This window comes from Agelaius phoeniceus, chromosome Z (genome assembly GCF_051311805.1).
Source record: "Agelaius phoeniceus isolate bAgePho1 chromosome Z, bAgePho1.hap1, whole genome shotgun sequence".
NCBI lineage: Eukaryota > Metazoa > Chordata > Aves > Passeriformes > Icteridae > Agelaius > Agelaius phoeniceus.
Genome location: NC_135303.1, coordinates 93,237,438 through 93,262,752, shown reverse-complemented (window position 1 = coordinate 93,262,752; position 25,315 = coordinate 93,237,438). Strand labels below are relative to the sequence as shown.

The 25,315-nt window shown below is 48.4% G+C and overlaps 1 protein-coding gene across 4 annotated transcripts in view; it reads left to right on the top strand.

Moving 5' to 3' along the window:
• The window catches only part of MYO5B (myosin VB), a 147,769-nt gene that overhangs the window by 37,317 nt on the left and 85,137 nt on the right, over nt 1-25,315 (top strand). For all 4 annotated transcript variants that reach the window (XM_077171520.1, XM_077171518.1, XM_077171519.1 and 1 more), the window contains exons 5-10: nt 12,190-12,346; nt 14,311-14,454; nt 15,830-15,911; nt 19,856-19,963; nt 21,934-22,043; nt 23,573-23,838. In XM_077171520.1, the coding sequence (XP_077027635.1) occupies nt 12,190-12,346; nt 14,311-14,454; nt 15,830-15,911; nt 19,856-19,963; nt 21,934-22,043; nt 23,573-23,838 (867 nt within the window). The remainder of the gene's footprint in view (nt 1-12,189; nt 12,347-14,310; nt 14,455-15,829; nt 15,912-19,855; nt 19,964-21,933; nt 22,044-23,572; nt 23,839-25,315) is intronic.

Sequence of the window (25,315 nt, the reverse complement as noted above, 5' to 3'; positions counted from 1 at the left end):
CACGGTGCTCCAAGGAGAGTGGAGGAGCTGCTGGGGCAGGGGGTGTGGATGGCATAGCCCCTGGGTGATGGATAAAGGAGTTCTTTTTGCCCTTTTTCCAGCTGAAATGCTGACTCTGTGGGATGCCTCGTGTCTGCAGCTCAGCTTTACTGCTTTGGGGTGAGGTGGGATGTGGCTTGTTAAACCTAAACTGGTGCAAAGATATCACTTGTTTTGCAGTTCAGCTTTTAAACAATTGGATTATGTCTGGTGCATCCTTATAGATCAGGAATAAAACTCAAGCCTGCTGTCTCAGAAGGTCAAATTTTCAAGGTGACTGAGAGTAGGAAAACAGTCTGTCCAGTCTTGGGGGTTTTTGAATATTTTATGTCCATTAGTGGCCCAGAGCACACAGGGAAAGAACAGTGAAGAGGATTGAATGGGATTGAGTGGATGGCAAGGGAAAAGGGCACAAAACTTAAGACTCTGTGTTAAATGAGAAAAATTGGAGGTAATTAGATTTTTATTTCTGAGCTTTCCATGCAGAGACAGGGTGCCAGGGCCTCAGTGCCCAAGAGATGGGACAGGAGGCACCTTCACAGGTAACTGTGTGGCATCCTGTTTTTGCTTTTGTCCTGTCATCAGAAAATACCAATTTAAAAGGGGAAAAAACCCCCAAAATAAAAAAAAAGGAAAAACTAAAAGCTGTTGGTGGTGCTGCAGATGTTGCGTAACAACATTGATCCCTTTTTTGAGTCAGAATTTTTCATAAAGCACCTGAACACCTACAGTGGATTCAGTGTGTGTTAAAACTCCCCTCAAGTATGAGCTTTTCACAAAGAGGATGTTTTGCAGCCCTTGCATGTGAAACAGGTTAAAAAAGAAAAACCAAACAAAAATAGGCAAGTGATTAAAATTCATATGAAACATCCTCTAATTTTTACAGTTCTTTAGAAACTCCCCAGATACCCAGTGTGGGACTAAACACACTCAGTTCACTGAAACAGTGTTGTTTTAAACAAAATGAGCAGCATGGAGTCAGTTTGCTCCAAGTGTTGCTGCTGGAGGCGGTGGAGTCAAGTGTTGGGAGGGTGGAAGGATGGATCATCCAGTGATTGTTAGAGGTGTGATGGTTAGGGGTGCTGGGATGGTGGAAGGATGGATCATTAGTGATTATTAGTGGTGGTGATGGTTGTGGTGTTGAGATGGTGGAAGGATGGATAATTTTGTGATTGTTAGTGGTGTTGAGATGGTGGAAGGATGGATCATTAGTGATTGTTAGTAGTGGTGATGGTTAGTGGTGTTGAGATGGTGGAAGGATGGATAATTTTGTGATGATTAGTGCTGCTGGGGTGGTGGAAGGATGGATCATTTAGTGATGGTTGGTGGTGCTGGGATGGTGGAAGGATGGATCATTTAGTGATGGTTGGTGGTGCTGGGATGGTGGAAGGATGGATCATTTTGTGATTGTTAGTGGTGCTGATGGTTAGGGGTGCTGGGATGGTGGAAGGATGGATCATTTAGTGATTGTTATTGGCCCTGAGTTGGGAACAGTGAGTGCCTTGGGACATGGATTGCCTGCAGGGCAGTGCAGGCACCTGCTCTGGTCAGGGTCCTGTCCTGGAGAGGTGCAGTGTGGCTGGGGGGCCACAGAAGGTATTTGCCCTCCTGGGAGCAGTCTGGAAGCTGTGCCATGGTCACACAGAAGGACAGCACAGCTGCTGATGGCCTGGCTGATTCTTGCTTTTCTCGCAGAGGAACAAAAGATGCCTTGTGTGCCCACATCCTGGCTCTGATTTCCCTGTGTGTCATCCCTCTGGGTAGGAGCCCGGAGTCTGGCAAAAATTCCCTCTTGAAAACCTGCATTTCTGCTGCAGTCAGCCTGACCTGAGCAGCACGCTTCACACTGCTCTGTGCCAGCACTGACGAGGCCAAGCTGGGGACAGCTCTGAGCTTTCATGGCAAGAAGGACATGAGGGGGCCTGGAGTGTGTCCAGGGAAGGGAATGGGGCTGGGAAGGGGCTGGAGCCCCAGGAGAGGCTGAGAGAGCTGGGAAGGGGCTGAGCCTGGAGAAAAGGAGCCTCAGCCTGGGCCCTGAACGGTGTGACATGGCAGCAGCCCATGCCAGGTGATGGACACAAAGGGAGGCCAGTGTCCAGAGATCTCGGGTAGTAAAGGGCTTGGGAAAGCCTCCTGAGAAGTGCAAGGACTGGGTCAAGTGCTGTGGGCTTTATTCCCTGGTGCCTCTGTCTGGCCAATGCTTTCACAGGTGCATTCCCTGCAAAGCTGTTCTATGAGGCCAGGAAAAAAATATCTTGGGTCTGTTTCACATGAAACTGCTAATTCCAAACTGCAGAACAGTGTGATGTTCTGCCAGGAGCACAGAAGGGCTCTGCAGGCCTTACCTGACCCTTGCAATGTCAGTGGGAAGGCAGCTGTCCTGGTGACCTGTTGGCTGGACTGGAGCTTCCTCCTTCCCTACTTGAGGATCTGCTCAGAGTCTTGTTGATAGTTCTTGCAGAAGAAATAAAATAAGAAATGCAGGAGTGATTTGATGGATGAGTTCAACTTCTGCATATCTTGTCTGAACTGCAGCTCAGTGGGTACCAGATAACCCCTGCCTGGTGTCTGCAGCTCCAACCAGGCTCAGCATCTGTTGTGTAATTCCTGAATTGTAAATTGTATGGAAATAGGGTATCTCCTCCCTTCAGCCCCAGTGCCCACACGCTGCTCCTGCCACCAAACACTTGGACAGCAGATAGGAAACTCTGTGTAGCAGTGGTTTTCCATTTTTATTGGAAGTTAGAGCACCCAGGCTTTGCACTGCCCTGTCAAAATCTCTGCTCCCTGCAGCCACAGGGGAAATGTCTGTGTCCTGCAGAGAGGCAGGTGCCACTGGGGCTGCCTGAGGTGACCAGGGCTCCCTTTCCTGCTCTGGGGGGAATGCTGGAGCTGGAAAAGAGCAGAAATTGCAGCAGCAGCCCTGCACACAGGCAAATAGACTCAGGGAGGGGTGTGGGCACAGTGGGGGATGTCCTTTCATAGCACTTCACATTTCAAGCTTTTACAGGAGGATTTAAAGCTGTACAAAGAGAGAGCAGATAGGAGTTAAAAGAGAGATTAACCCCCGACAGAGATGCAAGGGGAATCAGACTGGCACAGTAAATAAAGCTGAATCCTGTGTTATATTAAAGGCAGGGAAGGGTTTTGTCTCCAGGGGAATGAGGCTGGGTAGGGGCTTGCAGGGAGCTGGGGGGCTGAGCTGTGCTGCACCTCACCAGGGCTGTGCAGCAGGGATCATCCCAAAAGTAAAGCTCTAGTCTAAAAAGGGGACCAGAAGAAAAATAACTCAAGAGCCTTGAATTCAGGAAGCTGCAAACCTGAGGGAGTTTTCTTCTGTTTAGAGCTGAAAGTGGGATGGGAATGAGGGGAGGAGGTTTTGCAAGAGCTATCCCATGAATGTGATGGTGCTGGTGTAGGACCCTAGGGATTGCTTTTCTTCTCTTGAGGTGATATGTAGAAAAAAAAAATTGGGAGACACTCCAGGAAATGTTTCCCAAGAACTGGAGGAGACACCCTCTAGTCTTACTTGCTGTGGGAGAGGACAGAGATGCTCTGAGAAGTGGCCAACTAATGAGCTTTTTTAAAATGTATTTTTTTTTCTTTTTGGCAATTTGGAATAAGGACTGTGCTATTCAGTAGCAGATTTAATAATAAATGAAATATTCCCTATAGAAAAATCATAAATACGCATAAATGGGACAGAACTGGCATGGGAAAGCTTAAGGTAGAGAAAGGCCTGAAAGTAATGAGTGCGTGTGTGAAGTATCACTGACCAGGAAGGAGGGATAATAGCCTACATCAAACATGTAACTACTGCTGTGATGCAGGAGAACTGCTGGAGCTCTGAGGGGAGGCAGCTGCAACACCAAGTATCATTAAACATTCAAAACAGCATTTATGAGCAGCATAATTACGTGAGAGCCGAAAGACTTGTCATTGGCCTTGCCCACCTCCCAGCCACTTCTGGCCACCCCACACCTTCAGTGAACTTCTGGAGGTCTTGGGATGGGGAACCCAGAGCGTGGTTTCTGAAAATCCCTTTCTGGGGTTTTCTTAATGTTCATCAATTGATTCATTAGTCAGATGGCAGTGTGGGAGTTTTCCAAGCAGCAGTAGCTTAGAATGGTGGTCGGTCAGTTCTTTCTGTGACTGGCATGGGGTGGAATAACAACTGACCTGTCCTCCTGGTGCTCCAGAGCTGATCTGCTGGCACAGCATCCCATGGCTCCTTCCTGTGTGTGGTGCTTTTTGGGAGGACGCAGCCCCAAGCCTCCTCCCTGTGCAGCACTCCAGCAGCTTGCAGGTGGCCTGGGCTGGAGCCAGGGATGCTTTGTGGTGTGATCCCAGCACAGAACAGAGCATCAGGGTGCCAGAGAGCTGGGGAAGCTGGCCGGGTGCGTGTTTTGCTCTCCTTGGGAACAGCACACAAAGGAATTGCTGACCTCGTTTCCGTGAGGCCGAGGAGCTTGTGTTCCTCCCCGACAGGGTGTGTGAGGCACCAGTCCTGCCAGAAGGTCATCCAGACTGGACACAGTTCAGCATTTCACAGAAACTCAGAGCTGTGAGGGTTTTCTGTGCTGTTGGAGGGGCATTTCCAGCCAGCTGTGTGGAGTGTTTGGGGAGAAGGGGCATGAACAGGCCGGGGCCTGTGGGAGCCCCAGTGCTCCCGTGGGGAAAATGCCTGGAGCGCTGGAATGGAGCTTGTGTTCCTCCCTGATGGGATGTGCAGGGCACCAGTCCTGCGAGAAGGTCATCCGGACTGGACACAGTTCAGCATTTCACAGAAATTCATAGCCGTGAGGGTTTTCTGTGCTGTTGGAAGGGTGTCTCCAGCCAGCTGTGTGGAGTGTTGGGAGAGAGGGGCATGAACAGGCCAGGGCCTGTGGGAGTCGCAGTGCTCCCGTGGGGAAAATGCCTGGAGCACTGGAATGGAGCTTATGTTCCTCCCTGATGGGGTGTGCAGGGCATCAGTCCTGCCAGGAGATCATCCGGACTGGACACAGCTCAGCATTTCACAGAAATTCATAGCCATGAGGGTTTTCTGTGCTGTTGGAGGGGTGTTTCCAGCCGGTTGTGTGGAGTGTTTGGGGAGAAGGGGCATGAACAGGCCAGGGCCCGTGGGAGTCCCAGCGCTCCCGTGGGGAAAATGCCTGGAGCACTGGAACACCTCCTGGAAGAACTCTGTCCTCTGCAGAGATGCCGTGGTCTGCTCCACGGGGTTTGGTCCTGGCCTTGGGAATGTGGCATGGATGAGTATTAAGGAGAGGGAGCAGCCCTGCCCCGCCGAGCTGGTGGAGCGTGCCGCGCAGGAGGAGGTCAATGCTGCACCTTGCCTGGTCCCCATGTGTGTGCTCATCCTTGCCCATTCTGGGCCAAAATGCTGCTTTTAGGCTTTTCCCCAGCAAATGAGACATTGAAGGCCACATTTTCTGTCTGGCTCCTTGCTGAAAGCCAGTGGGGTGTGAGCAGACGGGCTCCAAAGCTGCACAGGGTAACCAGGGACTGCATCACCCCCAGTGCATCTCAGAATCATAGAACATGCTGAGCTGGAAGGGACCCATCAGGATGATCAAGTTCAAATCAAGTCCACCTCTTTGGAATCCAACTCATTCTTTGTGACCAGAATGTATTTTGAAGCTCTAATATGGGTGTAGATTTTTGGTGAAAACAGTGTTATTTTCCCCCATGGGTACATGCCTCTGTATCAAAAGTTATCCCTACAAAAAGAAAATTATCTATGTTAAATATAGTTTTCTGTATAAAAAAGAAGGACCAAAAAAAGGTTTCATAGGATAATCCATGCCATTTATGGAAGGTACAGAGTAAAAAATGACTCCAATGAATGTGCAGCTCGTGAAAATCTGTCCTTGTAGCCCTGCTGGTTTCAGCAGCTGCACCATAAAATGTGCATTTGCAGCTGATATTTGGAAATGTAAACAGAAAACAAGTCCTTAAACATTCTTGTTCAACTGGATGAAAAATATCTTCTTGGGTTTCTCTGAGGGAAAAGTGTAACTGCCCCTAAGTTGTGGTTTTCTGTCTGGCCGAGTAACAATGCCAGGGATTCTAAAAACCCAAATTAGATCCAACAAGTAAAAGAAGCTGCTGCCACTCTCATCAGTGATGCTGCTCCAAATTCCAGTTATTGCACAGAAATGGGAACAACTCTTGGGTTCAGAGACCACTTTAGAGAAAGTTTTTCTCTGTGATACCGTGCTGCAACCCTCTGATTTTCACCTCCAGAGTGCAACTTCTGTTTGTTCATTTGAAAGCAGAGTTGTACTGTCTCAGTTTTGCATCACTGTCATTAGCACTTGAGGAGTGGAACCCAGTGGTAATTAAATTTTTTATTTTTAAAATTTTATTTATTTTTAAAATTTTTTATTTTATTTATTTTTATATTTTATTTTTTGCATTTTTTATATTTCTAGCAACACAGTGCAGTAGCTATGCTCACTCTTAGCCTTTGCAGCACTGACAATGGAGAAATGCATCAGGGCTTTTGTGGGTGTTCTCATTGTGGTCAGGCTCAATTCAAACCACAGTACTTAAAGGATTTTTAATCTTCAGATTGCTTTATGAGCACTAATCCTCCAAGCAACCTGAAAGAAGTAGGTTAAATATGATTTCCATGGTGGAGAGACTTATTGACTCGTTCCACGACACAGAGAATTAGTGTCAGATCTGGGATTAAAGCTGGAGTGACCCCTGACAATTATTCACAGGGTCTGGCTCTGCCTTCATTTATTCCAGATCCTTTTCCCTCTTGGAAAAGCTGTGTTTTTAGTGCAACTGGTTTTGTTCCCGCTGCAGAGATCAGGATAAAGTTGTGCAGTTAAGCTCCTTGTACCAGTGGTGATTTTCTGAAGGGGTGACCATGAAAACAAATCCTAGATGTTCCAGGTCCCTCCTCATGGGTTTGGATTATTGCTTTAAAGAAAGATGACTTGGGAAAAATTCAGACTGGTGGTATATGTGTCCAAAGAACATTTTGGGTATATTTGTCTTCAAATACTGTTTTCACGCAGTGTTGCTGAAGACTGAGGGTGTAAATATCTGCACTAAGGTGTCCCCTGTCTCCTCTGTCTCTGGCAGAGCAGTGATAAGAGTCATCCCTGGATTCAAACCCTTCTTTATTGCAGTGGCTTGACCATCCCCTTTTCTGAAGTGAGGATTTTACAGGGATGTTCTGCTCTGGATATATTAAAGTGGTGTGGGCTCCACATGGAAACACTGAACAGTGCCACACCTCTGACTGCTCTGATGCAGATTCCTCTGTGTTTAGCTGGGCAGCTTGGGGTGTGGATGCTTCTCCACACCTTTTCCAGCCTCTTTTAGGGCTCCTCTGAGGGCAGAAGTGTTCTCTGTGTTGCTGCAGGTGAAGGACTGACTGCTTAAACAGACAGGGAAATATGTTCCCTGGATGTAAAGGCTGTCAATTAGCAGCCAGTGATAATCAGCAAAGGAATCTGAGGTGCCCTTTCTCTTCATAGCCAATTGACTTTTGTTTGCCTTGGGCAGCATCTTTAGATGTTGTCTTTCAAAAATGGTATCTGTTAGACTACTAGAGCAGATATAAAGAAGGAATTTCTACAGGCTGCCCAGAGCAGCTGAGGCTGCCTCATATTTGGAAATGTTCGAGGATGAGCTGGGTTTGTTCAGGGTTTTGAGGGTTTGTTCAGGGTTTGTTCAGGGTTTTGAGCAACCTGGGGTAGTGGAAGGTGTCCCTGTTCATGGCCTTTTCTAGATGGCCTTTAAAGGTCCTCCCCAACCCTAGCATTTCTATGATTCCACGCTGTTTTTCACGTGTTGTAAAAGCACCAGTGACCCCCTTCTAGTTTTGCTGGCTGGAGACATCACCCATCTCTTACTGTGTGTGGTCTTGTGGGGCATTGCTCTTAAGCTGGCAAACACCTGCAGAAAGATGTGTTACCCACCTCCAAAGCACCTCTGGAGCTGCTGATGCTTCTTGCATTGAAGAAACTGTTCTGGATCTTGTTCTGGCTGGACTTCTGCTCCCTTGTGGTTTTGTTCGCCTCGCTGATGGCTGGGGGCTGTAGCCCAGATCATGGTGTGGTTTTCCAGCCTGAGCATCGTGTGAGCTTTGAGGCACAGGGAGAGGAGCCCTTGATGTACTCTGTGGCAGCATAAAAAGCTGTGGTGGCAGCCCTGAGGTGAACAGGAGCCCGCCCAGCCCCAGGAGGAGATGGGGCAGCACTGCCATGCTGCAGCAGAGGCAGTATTCACCCACAGACACTTCATTTTACTCAGGTTCTTTTCAATAATAATTTTCTCCTGTGCTGGCACTGCCAAAATTGAATGTATTTTAAGCAGCCATGTCACACACTGTGCCTGCATGGTGGCCAAACATTTCAGTGTCTTTTATTCCACACTGAACACAAACACCTCCTGCCTGGCTTTAACCATTTCTGCTGCCTGAGCATCCTGTGTGCTGCCAGCTGCTCTGTGGGGTTCATCCATCTTCCCCTGCTGGCACCAGCAGTTGGTTAACTTGTACACTGGAAAGGCTCTGCAGCCTTTATTCCTGAAAGCTTTTATTCCTGAACTTGGAAAATAGATGTCTGAACATGCACTATCCACCAAAAAAACCCAGAAGAGACATATTACTGTAAATGCAGGAGGTTGAGTGGCCTGCTAAGAGCAGCTTTCTTTTCATTTTATGTTATTGATATAATCCAAAAGTTTTTTTTGTGCCACGGAGAGCTCACCTGGCCCATTTCATATTGCAGCACATCAACCATTAGGGCAAATTCTTGGGAAACTCTGGGAAAATGGGACCTGGCAGAGTGGCTGCAGTAGCAGTAAGTTGTGTTGACCATAGTTTTGTCACTAGGCTTAGTGTCTTTTGGCAAATGTCTGTTTTGAAGGAGGCAAGCCAGAGGGAGGCATAAAGCACTCAGAATGCCACTTAAAGGCATTTTTGTGATGGGATCTGAAGCCCAGGGGAACTGTGGGCTGTTCCTTAGCTGGGCTCTTAGGTGGGTTGGTCTCTGCCTTCCCAGCCTGGCCCACCCCAAAAGCTGGTAATAGAGAAGTTATGAAAGAGGTCAAAATTGGTGACAAGAATTGTGAATCTTAAAGAGATAAAAATGGGTTACCAAATACTACCTTGCAGCAGTGCTGTCTGGATGCCAGGTAATGCATCTTTTGAGATTTTGGCCTCATTTAGCTGAAGACTCACTTCCAGACTGGTGGAACTTTTGTCTCATGGCTTCAAGAGAAAAGTGCCAGGGAAATGTTATCTGAAATGTGCCACTTTGGCCATACCTGTCATGCAGAGCAGGGTGGGAAACAATAATTCTGAAGTAACTTTGAGGCAAGTGTGGCTCTAAGGCAAGACAGCTTTGCATTTGCAGAGCTCCTTTTGCAGGGATTTTGGTTGTCACCTCTCGCTCCTGCTTCTCCCTTTCCTCAGACCAAGGACAGCCTGCTCATCCACCCTTGCAGCCCATGCCAGAGCCTCTCTTTGCCCCTTTCTTGGCAGCTGACAGGAATTTTGTCTGTTGGGTCCTGCTGATGGCCAGTGTGGGATTTGGGATTTCACTGATGGAGCTCAGTCCATGAGTGACTGAAACCATGGATCCACTAAGGCTGGAAAAGGCCTCTGAGATCAGGTCCAGCTGTCAGCCAGCACCACCAGCATGTTCACCTTAACCATGTCCCCAAGTGCCAAAACCACACCTTGTTTGAACACTTCCAGGCAGGGGGACTCCGTCACTTCCCAGCAGCCTGTGCTGAGGCTTGGCAGCCCCTTCCATAAAGAAATGATTCCAGATATCCAATCTAAGCCTTCCCTGTCACAGCTTGAGGCTGTTTCCTCTCGTCCTTTCACTTGTTCCCTGTAAGGAGAGACTGGCAGCCCACCTCCCTGAAGATGATCAAAGCATGGGGGAGCTGCAATCAGAGTTCAGTCAGGACAGCCATCAGCTGTCCCAGGAACTGCTGCTGTGGGCTCAACCAGCTCCCTTCTGGGGCAGGTGCTGAATTTCCCTTCCCCTCTGTGGAGCTGGCACTGCTTTTCCTCTGCTGGCCGGCTCGTGCTGCCAGGAGAGATTTACTGCACACCTGTGCGAGTCCAAAGGTGTGAGACTGGCACGTTGGCAGCCCCGTGCCTGGGTGCTGCCAGCTGGCTGTGGCAGAGCCTCAGTGGCTTTGCCAAGGCCTGCTGAGGGCACGGCACCGTGACTTAGCAAGAGCAGGCTGTCCCCACCCGGGTGAGTCACCGGGAACAGGGCTCTGGGATGCTGGCTCTGGCTCTCAGGAGGGTGTGCCCCACTCACAGCCCGTGTTTCTGCACTGCTGCCTGGCTGCTGGGGTGCTTGGAGGCTCCTCTTGCCTTCCCCTTGGTTGGTACCCAGGAGAGCTAGCTGGCTAGGGGATGGATTAAGATACACTTTGAGAATTGGTGTCTGAAAAATGGAGAGAGCTGGAAATTATCTTGTCAGTCCGCTGCTGCTGAAAGCGTCTCAAAGTCATGCCTGCACCAAAATGCTACATGTGACTTGGCTGAGGTTTTTTTCTCAAACCAATTATCCTGAGCCTTGAAGGAATTGAGATGTTTGTGCCTGACAGTGGAGGGAAATAATGGTGGTTGTGTGTCTTTGTTGGAAGTACAAAAGTGGGGTATAGCAATCATTTAGCCTCTGTCCTCATCTGGTATAAACTTGAACTGAGTATCTTAAATTGAAATGTGTTTTGATGATGTTTCCTGATGTCAAGAGAACTGCAAGGTATAAATTTATTGTTGTACTCGTGTATGGGATTTTCTGTGCCTGCTTTCAGCTGTGATTCATGGAAGCCAGGGCAGAGTCTGGGAAGCTTAAGTTGATCTTACTTAAAAACACACTCAATTATGTCCTTACAGCTTACCCAAGAGCTCGGGTATTTTGGGAGCTTATAGCAAATCCTGCAGTGAAAACTCTGCCCTTCCTAAAGTCTGCAGCCAAATTGCAGAGTTGCTGGGTTTGCTGTGTGCTGATGATGCCCTGGGGAGTGAATCCCACTGCAGCAGAGGAGCTTGGCCCTGGAGCCAGCAAAGCTTTTCCTGGAGGGATGTAGGTCTGAAAATGAGCTTCTCTTACTGCCTTGGCCCTTTCTTTGCCTTGCAGCTCAAGCATGTTAAACAGATTAATTATTGGGAGGTGTCTGGAGGGTACCACGCTGGGAAGGACTGGCTATTTCATGGCGACTTCTGCAACAGCCTTTGTGTGAATGATTAATTTTGCAAGTGGAAAAAGGCATTTGGAAGAGCTTGTGTTCTGTGCAAGGCTCAAGAGCTGCATGAGATGGTGCACCCCCAGCTTCTCTGTGCAAAGTCCCGTGCCCTGGAGGTATCTGGTGCAGCACCTCTGCACTCCAGCGACCTCACAGTGCCACAGGGTTTGGCGATGAGTCACTAGTGTGGGTCTGATGTCAGACTTGCTTTTGTGTTGTGGTTGTCAAAGTTTCAACCAGATATTGGGAGTTGTGTGAAAATACTGATATTCATATAATTGCACAGAGAATCAAGTAACTTCTTCTGTGTCCCAATTTTAGGATGCTTGATTTTACAATTTCAGTGTTTTTAATGCATTTTGAATGTAGAGGAATCTTTCTGAGTAACTGTGTTTTAAAAGCAATTTTCACAAGTTGACTGTATTTTAATGAGCAAAGTTCTCAAATGCTTGAGTGAAGGAGCTGGGAGAGAAAATTAAATATACAGTACTAGGAGCTGATACTCAGCCAATGCCTGTTAATAGTTCTCCAGACAGATGCCCAGCAGCAGATGTTGGGTGTTGTGTGAGAAATGGGCTCCCCAGAGACTCAGGATGAGGGAGGCAGCAGTGCTTCATGCAGGGGCTCAGTTCCCACTGCCTCTGCAAGCCTTTGGGGATGTCCTGGAGATGTCCAGTGTCTGGGGTGTTCTGGAGATGTCCAGTGTCCTCCATGTGTTCTCTGGGAAGTGTCACAGCTGTGTATTATTCACTGTTCCTTTCCTAGTCCAGAAGAAATCCAGTATCTGTAACGTGGGTGGCCACAGGGCGAGGGACCGGCGAGACGGGATGAGGGTGCAAACAGCCGACAGGAAAATGGATTAACTCAGAGGAGCTTATCTTTCATTGACTCTGCTGCTCTGGCTCCCCCCAGGGATGAGAAGAACCAGTCCATCATTGTCAGCGGGGAGTCGGGGGCGGGCAAGACGGTCTCTGCCAAATACGCCATGCGCTTCTTCGCCACCGTCGGGGGCTCCGCCAGCGAGACCAACATCGAAACCAAAGTCCTGGCCTCCAGCCCCATCATGGAGGTAAAAGCTGCTCCCTTTCCTTTGTCCTGATCACTCTGTCTTGCTGTCAGTAACAAGGACAGTGAGAATCCCCGGGGGCTTGAGAGAACAGGTCTGATTTACAGCATAACAGTGTCCTGGAGCTGGGCTGAAATGCAGAGAGGCACCAACAGCCTCCCTTTAGACCCCAATTTAGACCCCAACGCACCCCAATTGCACCTGCATTTGATGGTTTTAAAGCTGAGCCTGAGTATCCCCAGCACATGTCCAGGAGCTGGGCTTTGGTGGGGCTCCAGAGTGGAGAGCCCAAGCAGTGCAGCTGGCATTGTCAGTGTTTTATCATCTTCTAACTCCTTTGTCACTGCATGGTGCGCCCTAATCTCCTTGTTTTGTTGTACAAACATGGAGTAGAGAAAGAGGGATTAATCTGAGATATTTAAATTAATTTTTATTTTTTGTTAGTTTTCTGTTGCTATCAATCATGTACCAGCCTCTTTCCCTAGGCAACAGCAACAGGACAAAAGGACATAGTCTTAAGCTGTGCCATGGGAGGTTTAGGCTCGACATCAGCAGGAATTTCTTCATGGAAAGGGTCATCAGGCATTGGAAGGGGCTGCCCGGGGATGTGTTGGAGTGCCCATCCCTGGAAATGTCCAAGGAAAGCTTGGACATGGCACTGAGTGCTCTGGGCTGGTGACAAGGTGGGCACCAAGCACAAGTTGGGCTTGATGGTCTGGGAGGGCTTTCCCAACCCAGATGATCTGTGATAGGGGAATGAGTCTCATTACAGGGAAATTCCTGCTCTGAAGGAAAAGAATTCTTCTTATAAATACAAAAGAAAGGGAAAAATCAGCTTTGTTTTCCTTTCGCTGAAGCCAGATGCTGAAAATAAATGTCTGAGTGCCTAAATCCCGTTTTGGAGCCATGAAGTACCTTCAGCTGATCTGGGCTTTTCCAAAGCCCATGAAGCTCTTCAGACTCGTGTCACTTTCTTTGCAAGGCAGGAGCCAGCAATGCTGCTTTAGTGGAGCGTGGGGTTGTCCTGTGCTTAACCTTAGGCTTGGCTCAGCCTTTAGGGAGGCTTCCCCTCATGGTGCCTCGTGCCAGATTGTCTGACAGACACAGAGGGGGTGGCTGATCTGGGGTGAGGCACAGCCTGACAAGCAGCACCTGTGGTCTGACACCCATGAGGGTGAGCTGCAGTGTCCAGGCCAGTGGTGCTGCAGGTGAGCAGTAAGAAAAGCCAGCAGGCGTGTGGCTGGTGGAGAAAACTGGCTGGTTTTATGTAGATTTACTCCTGGTTAAGCCTGGTTTACTCCTTTAAACCTGCTTAAAGTTTACTCCTTTCCTCACCCATCTCCCCTGCCTCTGTGAAATGTAGCTGCAATACCGGGGAGGGGGGGCTTAAAACCATCCAAGAAAAAAATTCATGGTGCACACTATTCTTCTATATGACCCCAGAATTTTATTGCTCTAATTTTCCTGCCTGTGTTCAGTTCTGGCTGTAATTTCTAAATGCTGAGGCCAGGCAACCTGCCTGTCTTCATTGGAAATTGATGAGAACATTGCCTATGCAGAAAAAAACATAAAAGAAAACTGCCTGGTTTGCAGAAAAAAAACCCTGAGGTAAATGGGCTTGTGGGGGAAGGAGACCCATCCAGGGAAGCTGCTGGTGTTGACCCTGAACAATGGTGGGGGCATCCTGTAAGGTGGAACACAAATGTTGAGGCTTTTGGGATGCGGATGGTGTAATTACTGTACAAATATTTGTTGCTATTTGTATGCATTTTTCTCCTATAAAAACCCTTTTCAGTGAAGAGTCCTCCCCAAAGTCACATTGCTCCTCTGCCTTCTGCATCTGGGAAGGGGCTTCCCTCAAAACCTGCTGTGACTTGTTTATATAACACTGATTGCAAATCGAAATGTCTAAAGAAATTCAAAAATGCAATTGAAATTTAGTGTTTAATTTTGTTTGTTTTATGCAGGCCATTGGAAATGCTAAAACAACAAGGAATGACAACAGCAGCCGCTTTGGGAAATACATTCAGATTGGCTTTGATAAAAGATACCACATCATTGGGGCCAACATGAGGACGTATCTGCTGGAAAAATCTCGGGTTGTGTTTCAGGTGAGGAGTGGTGGGGCTTTGTCCTTTTTTTCTTTTGGGTGATGAATTCCAGGAACTCAATAGTCTGGGTCTTTTCTGTGGGTAAGAAAAAAAAAAATCTCTTTATAAATAGAGCCACAGAATCATTTAGGTTGAAGTGACCTCTAAGGCTACTGAATCCAGCTGTCCCGCCAGCAGTGCCACACCCATCACAGAATCATCATCATGGAATGGTTTGGGTGGGAAGGGATTTTAAAGATCACCTCATTTGCCCCCTGCCATGTGCAGGGACACCTCCTACTGTCCCAGGCTGCTCCAAGCCCCATCCAGCCTGGCCTGGGACACTGCCAGGGATCCAGGGGCAGCCCCAGCTGCTCTGGGCACCCTGGGCCAGGGCCTGCCCACCCTCCCAGCCGGCAATTCCTAATTCCCAATATCCTACCTAAACCGACTCTCAGTCCATGGGAAGCCATTTCTCCTTGTCCTGTCCCCCCATGCTCTTGTACAAAGTCCTTTTCCATCCTCTTTGTGATTACATCCCCAAGTGTCACCTCCACATGGCTTTTAAGCCCCTTCAGGGGTGGGGACTCTACCACTGCCCTGGGCAGCTGTGCCAGGGCTGGACAGCCCTTTCCATGGAGGAATTGTTCCTGACAGCCAGCCTAAACCTCCCCTGGCACAACCTGAGGCTGTTTTCCCTTCTCCTGTTGCTTTCTTGGTGGACACAGCTTCCAGATGTGTCTTTTGGACTCAGTCTTGGAGTTCTTTAAGATTCCAGCCTGATGAACCTTGTCCTGGGCTAAGGTGTACCTGGGAGACTTGTTAGATAAGGAGCCAGGGAGGGCAAATGGAGGCAGCAATGTTCAGTTTTGAAGATGAAGAAGGGCAGGAGAGGGGCTGAGAAGGCTGATGTCTCCCAGAGCACATACCTTGGGTTTCTTGTGCAGGCTAAGGAGAGGCTTTCTTAGTTTCTGCTTGGGATGTAGATCAGAAGTGACTGCAAAAATTTTGTCCTTACACAAAAAAAGAGTGCTCCAACTACAAAAACCTTAAAAACCTGACAATTTTGAGAAGCGATGAAGAGTAAGCCACCTTCTTTTATGTTACTGTGGGTTTGCAACTCAGTGCTTGCTGCTTCATTCATCCAGAGAGGGATAAGATGTGGAAGGTAACACAGAGTTATTTACTTTCTTTGCCTGATGGGCAGTGTGTGTTGGTCAGGTTCAGCACCTCCTTTCTCCCAGGTGGCAAGGAAAATGTCCTTGTGTTGGTGTCACTGACAGGTCTCGGTGGTGAGAGGCAGGGGATGGGACCAGGGTGGCCCAGGACTCGGTGTGAGGGTGGGAGCACTGCTGTGACCCCTCTGTGCCTCTGGTAACTCAGTGTTTCCCCACAGGCAGAGGACGAGCGCAACTACCACATCTTCTACCAGCTCTGTGCCTCCTCAAGCCTCCCAGAATTCAAAGACCTTGGACTCAGTAAGTGCTGGCACATCCCTGTGCCCTGCTGGGCAGCAGGGGAAGGTGGTGGGGTCAGAAATGCAGGTCCCTGGGGAGGCTGTGTGCCCTGGGAGGAGGGCAGGGGGATGAGACTGCAGGGCTCTGCTGCTGGGTGGAGCACAAGTTTGCTCAGCCCATCTCCAGGGATGTGGCACCTTGGGTGAGTGTGGGTGCCCCCAGAAGCTGTGGCTGCCCCCAGGTCCCTGGGAGTGTCTGAGGCTGGGTTGGTGGGGCTTGGAGCAGCCTGGGACAGAGGAAGGTGTCCCTTCCAACCCAAACCATTTTGTGATTCCATGATCTTGTAAAACTCAGCAGTGAAACTGCCGTAGTTTCAGCTGAGGTGAAGCTACATTGCTGTGGTGTTTGCCAGCTGATGCAGGGAGATCATGTGTTAATATTGTACCAACCTTGCATAAGGTGTGTGCTTTAAATCAGATGTGAGTGTGGACTGATCTGGCCAGCGTCTTGGCAGGAGTGGTTGTATCCTTTGAATTAATGATGTTTCTTTCTTTTTAATGGCTAACTCCTGGAGTGGGTTGGGTTTTTCCCCCAGGATTTGCAGCAAAGCCTCAGTAGAACACTTGATTCAGAGGGTTTGCACTCGCAGCAGGTGGTGCAGGGATGAATTTTAATTATTTTTTAATCTTGAATATTTGCTATTGCTTAGAGAGAAAAGCAAGGTTTAAACCAGGCTTTTAACCTATTTTGAACAGGGAGCAAGGCAGGTTCTGATCCCACCACAGGGTCTTGCAGAAGCTGCCATCCACACTACAGTGGAATGGCAGATGAAGAGAGGGGATTTCAATTTCTAGGTAATTCTGAGCTTGTCTTAATGACCTTTTGGGTCACTGTAGGCACAGTGCCTTCACAGAGCACATCACATGGACCCTTTTCAAGAGTTTATGCCATATTTATGTGCTTCATTTTTAAAAACATACCCTGGGTAACGATGATGTTTGCTGGCATCTTAAAATTCAGACACAAACTGTTTCAGCTCCTTCTGGGAGATGAGTTGACATGTGAGAGCTCCAGCTGTGAAACCACTGCTCTCTCCTTGGGAACATGTGGATCAGGGGAAATACCAGTCTTACTCATCACAGCTCTCTAAAAGCATCGTCTGTGTTTGTGTGACTGGCGGGAGTGCAGGCTGAGAGCCTTTGCTGTCCTGGTGCATCACCCAGGACACGTTTGTACAGTTGTGACTGTGGCTCAGCTTCAGCATCTCACGGATGAATGTGTAATGGCAACAGCTGGCAGTGCAGGAGGAGTGGGTGCCAGGGCCATTAGTTGCAAGGAAGACTTCTTGGGTCCTTTCTAATCAAAATTTGGTGCCAGTGCCTGTCAGTCTCCAGCTGCTCTCCGTGGCACTTTGCATTTGCTGTGTCACAGCATGCCCAGGTGTCCAGCGGGTGTTGGAGAAGCAGCTCTTTCCAAAGGTGAAGGGGTGTGCCCTTGGTGCTTCCTGCCCTCTCACCTTGCAATAGCTGGAAAAAGCCTCCCCAAAATGTTTTGGGGGCTGTCAGATGTGGGGCTGCTCATGGGCTCAGTGGGGATGGGGATGTGGGTCCATGAGCCGCTCCTGTTGGTGTGACACAGGCTCAGCCCTTGCCTGTGGGATTGCTGGTGCTGGGCAGTGGGCTGTGGGTGCAGAGGTGCACAATTCACTTCTTTTCCTTTCTTTTGAGTGATGTTTTTAATTTCCAGCTTTGCCTTGGATTTACTGGCCTGCTTGAAGATGACTAGTCAGAACTCAGATTTATTTCCTTGTGTGAGCTGTACTTACCTGTCAATCTTGTCTTCCCAAGGCTTACACAAAACAAGAGGTGTCTTGATGTGAAAATCCACTTTTTATTTATTACTCATGGAGGAGGATCTATATTTTTCCATCTGAAAACCAGGAGCTATTGCTTCTCCTTTGGGTCTTACACAAACAGAGAATTGTCATTACTTCCTTTTATGTTGCAAGATGCTGGAAAACAAAAGGAGTCTCTAAACATACAGGAGTCCAGCAGAGTAAACCAGTGTTGGCTTCAGTCAGAGTGATCCTAAAGGGCTTAATTTTAAACTAGAAAGTAAATATTTGACTTTAAATGGTGATGTGCAATGCAAGTGCCTTTTGAAGTGCAGTGTCTGGCTAAATGATGCTTGGGCAGTGGTGCAAGGCAGAAATGTGTTTTATTTGTTTGCAGAGAATCAAAGGGTTTGTGTGGTTAAAATAATTACAGAGATCTTGAAATACAGAGATTGGAGTCAGTTATACCAGGGATGACTTGAGGCAGGAGCAGATCCCAGTGTGAATGTTGAAAATTGAAAGCTGAGGTCCTGGTCCCATCAGCCACCAGCAGCAGCACCAGGCTGTGAGTGTGATGTGCTCCACCATGGGCTGGGTGGGCTCCTCTTGTGCTGGGGGACCAGGAGGGACATTGTCTGCCTGACCCCAATCAGCATTTTCTGCCCCTTGTTCCTGATGCACCGGCAATGAGTGGAATTACTGAGATCTCAGGGTTGCAGGGCTTTGTCTGCCAAAAGGAATCAAATGTTTTTCTTTACAGCCTGAAAGTACAGCTAATGCAGAAGCCTGTGGGAGGCCTGGGAAGGGAGGGGGAGCTTCTGGTGGCAATTTGAGTCAAGAAAAATGCAGATTGCAGTGTTTTAAAGGTTACCACTAGGCTGGTGTGGAACACAGTAGGATTTTTCTCTCTATTCACCACGCTTGGGAAATATGTTTGTGTGTGTTAATGAGTGGGTTTTGGCTAATGACTCCTACTCAGTTCAAAACAGGCTCAGGCTGGGGCTGAGAACTGATTCTGGGTGGGGTGGGGAGGCTCTGCAGGGGCTGGGCTCCCCCAGCCCTTGCAGGGAAAAGCTCTGGCAGTGCCACGGGCACACATCTCCCTGCTCTGGGCCTCCTGGGGGGCCTTGTTTTAAGGAGGGGGATTACATGAGCAGCTTTCTTCCGTGGACACAAATCCTGCAATCTCTTGTTGTGTTTGCATTGGAAATGCCTCTCGGCCTCCACAGGATTTATTGGTGTCATCCTAGAGTAACTTTGCTAGAGCACAGATGTTCAAGTGGTGTAATGCAGGCACCGTGAGCCATTCTCCATTCCCTTTGCTCCCAAGGATTAAGGCTTTGTGTAGAAAAGGTGTTAAAATACCTGAGTTGGTCATGGATGTGTAAAACAGGATGAGGAATTACTGAAAGGAGTCACCTCAGTGTTTGGAATGGTCTTCCCCCATGTGATGGAGCTGTTACTAGAATCCCAGATACAGCACAGTGCTGCCCTGACTGCACTTGCTGTGCATGCAGAAAAGGTTCCACCACTGCAGGAAGCAGCTACAGCCACTTACCCAGGTTCAGCTTCATCCACCCCTGAGCAAACCGTGGTTCACAGGACACAGGTGTCCTTCAGGGATGGGGCACAGGGAGCATCCAGTGCCCACTCGGGGGAGTGCTGCAGTGGGGTGTGGATACCACAGTCTGGGCAGAGAGAGAGAAAACTAGATAAGCTTTCCCATGGATTGGTCTGGGGAGAAAGCTAAATAAGCTTTCCCATGGATTGGTCAGGGGAGAAAGGTAGATAAGATTTCCCGTGAATTGGTCTGGGAAGTTTTAGGGAGGTGGAGAGAAAGAATTGTAAACTATCTGCAGGTGGTGTTTTCAACAAGTTGTTTTTCTCATAAGACATCTACCAAAGGGTGTCGTCTTAATTAGCCAGTCATGTGAAATGTGTTGATTAAATGACCAATCAGGTCTCCCTGTATTGGAACAGTGTATAAAAGAAGGGTCTCCAATAAACCTGGGGTTTCTAGCCTCTTAACTTCTGACCTGGAAACTGTGTTATTTATTATCCGTTCCTGACTCAATGGAGACAGTGGGGAGGACTGCTTGCTCACCTTTTCCTCCTCTTTCTTCTCTCCTAGCATGTGCCGAAGACTTTTTCTACACTTCTCAGGGAGGTGACACATCCATCGATGGCGTGGACGATGCTGATGACTTTGAGAAAACCAGGCATGCCTTCACCCTGCTTGGTAAGGAGTTGCTCTGCTTGAAGCCTGCCTGGCAGAAGCTTCTCGCAATTGCTCTCAGTGTTTTGCCTGAATTATAATGTTCCTGTTGACCTAGTTGGCTTTACTTTGCTCTTTAGTAGGAGCTGCAGAAGTGTTTCTAGCAGCTGTCTGTGGAGCAGCAGTGAAATGGACAGGGATGCAGAATTTAAGAGAAACAATTCTGAAGTCAAAGCAGGGCTGCAGTATTGACTTGCTATTTTTTACCCTGTTTACGAGCAGGAGAAGAGCTATTACTGTGCAGCTCAGTCCGTGTTGTGGTGGAAGGTGATGTCACTTGTTGGATCGCAGCGCTGCGCTGGGTAGCTGATTCCTGGAAATAATGAGCTGAGTACATCCCTGCTGTGCAGAGCCCACATGCACACCGCAGCTGCGGGAGCTGTGGCTGTGTCCAGCCCCCGTGCTGGCAGCAGGGGAGCAGAGCTGTTAAAGGAAAAACAATCTGGAAGGGAAAACTTGCCCAGTGTATTTGTATTTATCTGAAACCATGTTTATAAGTCCTGGTCAGTCTCAGTGCCCCTTGGCTCCATTTCACAGGTTGGGAGGGGAGCTCATGATATTTAGTTGTCTGTGAAATCCCCTGACCTGCTGTGCCTGCAGTGAGTGTGGGGACTCTGTAGAGCTGCACTTGTTTCCCCAAAATTTGTCCTCTTTGTGTTTAAGATGGGCCTCATCTCTTTCTCTTTGGGGTCTTATCTTTACCCTCCTCTTGTTCAGCTTGAGTTCTGTTACCTACTCAAATGAATATGATTCCTGCTTGCTCCAAACTTGCCCACGGGACTGTAATCCCCAGAGAGCTCTCCCCCATCCCCCTGGCATGTGTAGTCTTTCTTTGGTCCCCTTCTCTGGCTCCCCAAGCAGCTCCCCTGTCTCCTTGCTGGTCCCTGGGAAGCCCTGTGAGAGCACTTTCCTCTAGGGCCAGTCCGATGATGATTTTCTGTTCTGCACGTCCTCCTCTCTCTCTGCTTTTCCTCATTTTCCTCCAGTGTTTCCCAGCTCTGCTTCTGTTCATGGCCTGGCGAAATTGCTGCTACAGTTTCCAGTCTTGCCTTTTTGTGCGTAACAAGAAGTCAAATTTGTCTGCAAATCCCCAATCCTAGCCAGGCTTAACTCCAGTTAAGAGTCCTGAGTAAGAGCAGAGCATTGCTCCTTTTAGTAACCTTGAAACATTTCTCACTGTGCTGATAACGGAAATGTCCCGAGAGAGAGAGAGAAAGGGAGGCTCTGGATAATTCAGAAACCAGCAGGTGATGTCTCAGACCTTGGGTGGATAATGAGGACACCAGCCTTGAGCACAAAAGGGACACAGAAACCCAGCTGGGATGTTAAAAAAAATACAAGATACGGCAAGAAGGCCATGTGTGGGCTGCTGCTGAGCAAAGCTCCTGCTGGGAATGCCTGTAAAGAAAAATAGATAAAGCAATATATAAATAACATATATAAAACAATAGCATCTTACGCTCTCAGTAAAGACCCACAAGCGTCTCTTGTGGAAACACTGGGGAGGGTAAGACAGAGCTCCCCATCACCTCCCTGGTGATTTGCTGCATCCAGCTGTGCCACCAGTGTGGGGGTGTTGTGCAGGGCTTTAATTTTCCCTTCTTTTTGTGGGACATTGGCAATAAGTGTAATTTGTAATTTGTGTGCTTTAGTTGTCAGCGGACTGTGATGACAGATGAGCAACTCCTTGTTCTGTGAAGGCTGCAGAGCCCCTGTAACTCTGATCCTGATTGTTCACTGCATCCTTGGGCTTGAGTGTATTAAACCCACCCATGTTAAAATTGAGAGTTTATGGTGTATTTGCTGGGAGAAGCCTCATGATTCTGAAAACCAATTGCCTCGGAAGGAAATCAAACACTGCAAGCACTTTCAAATAAACTTAACATCATGTTTCATTTTCCTTTGTGACAATCAGCTGTCAATTGTTCCCGCAGGAGTGAAGGAGTCTCACCAGATGACCATTTTTAGGATAATTGCTGCCATTCTGCACCTGGGGAACTTGAAGATCCAAGGGGAACGAGACGGGGAGGTCTGCAGTATATCGGTAGGTGACCCTCAGGAGCTCCCACGTGGGGAGCTTGGTGTGCTCAGGAAAGCCCTTTTCCTCCTGGCTTCCTTGGCCTTTTTTTGAAAGCACATCACAAGTTCCTAGTTGCTCTGTTTGTCCTGGGAAATAATGCATTTTTCCTCCTCTCTAGCCAGCCTGCAAGCGAGGTTGTTCAAAAGTTGCTCGTATTCCTGACATCCCAACCCACCTTAGCTCTTCCTGCTTCCTTAGAGCACCCAGTGCAGGGTCTTGGGGACTTATGACACTGATGGTGACACCACCATCACACCACAAGGTGTGATGCTTTACAACCACTTTCCTCCAGGCAAAGCCATGGAGTTGCTGCTTGTAACGTGGCCAAAGGAGCACTGCGTGGTTAATTAGCAAAAATAAGGAACACTAAAGATGCCTTAGAGGCAGTTTTTCTGTTTCTGTGTTTGTTCAGAGGTGGGGAAAAGTAAAGCAATTATATGGAAAATACTGTCCTGTAAATTATCACTGCATCCCAGGCTGGGTCGTTTGTTCCTAATTAAAGTATTAAAAGGGTTCTGCACACACTTCAGTGTTACCCTAGAGATAATGTGGTGTTCAGTGTGAGATGCTAGAGGTAATTTACTTGATATTTGGCAACATGGATATGTGAAGGCTGCCTGCTTCAACGATGTTGAGTTCTGTTAATGAAGCTCATGTTGTTTAATTACCTTCAAATATAATTGCAAGGTATTAAATCAATTCTGGTACAACCTTGACTCTGGTCAAAAAGGTATTGTAGCAATAAAACATCCTAGAATTCTTGTAAAATGCACTTTTTTTCTGCATCCCCAACCCCATCCAGTGTTTCTAAGTATGCTTACCTAACTGCAAACAATTTTCTTCCTATAGATATGTATTATTACACAGGGGAGGGGGAAATTGTTTTCTAGTTTTCCAAAAGGCAGAGCCTGCTATCTGACCACAACAGAGACTCAGAACTGCTTTGTCTTAATTTCAGAGGGGGGAAATACATTGCACTAAAGAAAATGAAGTTCACATTTCATTTTATTAATTGTGCAAAGCCTAAGCCCTTCTGGTAATGCACGATTTATTGCTTTGCTATTCAGGATGGAGCTATTTTGTAAAAGGCATGGTGTCCTGGCATACCCTAAGCTTTAGTCTGAGGCATAATCAGGATTTCTCTGGGGCAGGGTGTAGCTGCAGCTTGAGGAGGAGTGGCGTGGAGAATTCTTTTTGCTGTGGAAATGTGCTTTTTGTGAAAGCTGAGAGCTCAAGGATAACCAGAGCAGGGCCAGGTAGCACCATCCAGAGCTTCGTGTGAGCTGTCCCACCCTGTCCACGAGGACTCCCACATCTGATGGGCGTCACTGCATTCCCACTCCTGTCCCCCCACGGAGACACAGCTTTCCTAGACAGTTACAAAACCCCACCCTTCCTTGCGCAGAGCTGTGAGCTTGGGTGTCAAAATGCCTCTTTTGGGTGTCACCAACCTGCTGACTTTACTTCTGCTCCCCCCCACACCTCCCTCCCAGAGCGAGGACGAGCACCTGAGCAGCTTCTGCAGCCTGCTGGGCGTGGAGCACAGCCAGATGCAGCACTGGCTCTGCCACCGCAAGCTCGTCACCACGGCCGAGACCTACGTGAAGAGCATGTCCCTGCACCAGGTGGTGAACGCCAGGAACGCCCTGGCCAAGCACATCTATGCCCAGCTCTTCAACTGGATCGTGCAGCACGTCAACAAGGCCCTGCACACCACTGTGAAGCAGCACTCCTTCATCGGCGTGCTTGACATCTACGGGTAGGCACCTCCTCAGCTCCCCGGGCTGCCCCGTGACTCCTTTACAGCTTCCTGCAAAGCACACCCTGCTTTGTCTGGGGGCAGGTGGTGGGAATGATGGAAAGGAGCACAGAAAAAAAAAAAAAGTACTGTGTGGTTTGCAGTTTTGATCCTCCTTCAGAGTGTGCAGCCCTCAGCACAAAATGGTCTGTGTGAGCACTGGGTTCTGGGATTTACCTCCCATGCCTTTCCCATCTGGAGTTCCTGTCTCCTGTGCTGTTTGAAACAACCTTAAAGATGAGCTGGGGTAAAGGTGCTGCTGTGGAGGGCAAAGACTGCCTCACCTTGCTGTGGGGTTTGAGGACACTTCTTCACTTCATCTGTGAAGCCACTGCTGCAGGGCCCTGGTGCAGTGAGAGCTTTCAGAGGGGCTTGGGAACCTGTGGAGGGGATGTCAGGTGCAAAAAGCTCTTGCAAAACTTGCAGCCTGTGCCCTCAGGGGCAGTGAGCTGCTTTAAAATTGTTCTGGTACCTGTTACTGCCTGGTTTGTCATCCTGAGTGGTGGTAGAAGAGGGATGTGAGAGTTGACTGAGCTCAATTTAGCTGAAGTGCTGCAAAAAAGCAGAAGATGGAGGAGAAAGGAAAGGATTCTGTCAGTTGTGGGGTGGAAAAGGAAAGAGAACTTGTGGCTTTGGGTTTTACCCTCCAGTTTTCCAACACCCCTTTTTTTTCTGGGACAGTGGAAGGTGTCCCTGCATGTGGAGACTGGATGACCCTAAAAGGTCCTTTGCAACCCAAACCCTTCTGGGATTCTGTGGTTCTCAGTGGGACAGCAGTGGTCTCCTGTTCTCCCTGACCACATTCAGATGCTGAATTGCTCCTGTTTTGGAGGGGAAGGGGGAATGCACAAGTTGCAGCTGCTCCAGGAGCCAGTCTCTAACCCAGGGCAGTCACTGTGCTTGCTCAGTCCCCAGTCCTGTGTCCTCTGAAGGTCTGTCAGCTCTAGGAGAACCTCAAGCTGAGAGTGAAATCCTGCCAAAGCAGTTCTGGATCAGAACAAGGAAGCAGTGTGATTTTAGGGCTAAAACACTCACACAGTTGCTGGAACTGGGTCTTGTGTACAAACCCTCCCATGAAGTTTCTACAGCTACTGGTGTTTGGGATGATAGTTTTGACATCTGGACAACCAGAGCAGCAGAAAGGATGCCAGAAAGTGCTGGAGCAGCAGTGCAGCCCCCCTGGTTGCAGGTCTCCATCCATAGCTGCTGTCATGTGGCAAGGTTTGCAGGAACACTGCTATCAAGGATTATAACCACACAGTTCTCTCTGGTTTGGGATTTCAGTGGGAATGGCTTGAGGTTGTTCTCTCCGGTTTGTAACATTCTGGGCTCACTTGGGAAGATCTTAAATACAGTACAGTCTGGTTCAAAGGCTGTAGGAGATAGAGAAGCTGTTTCCCATCTCTTTTCTATGAGATAGAGAAGCTGTTTTCCCCCA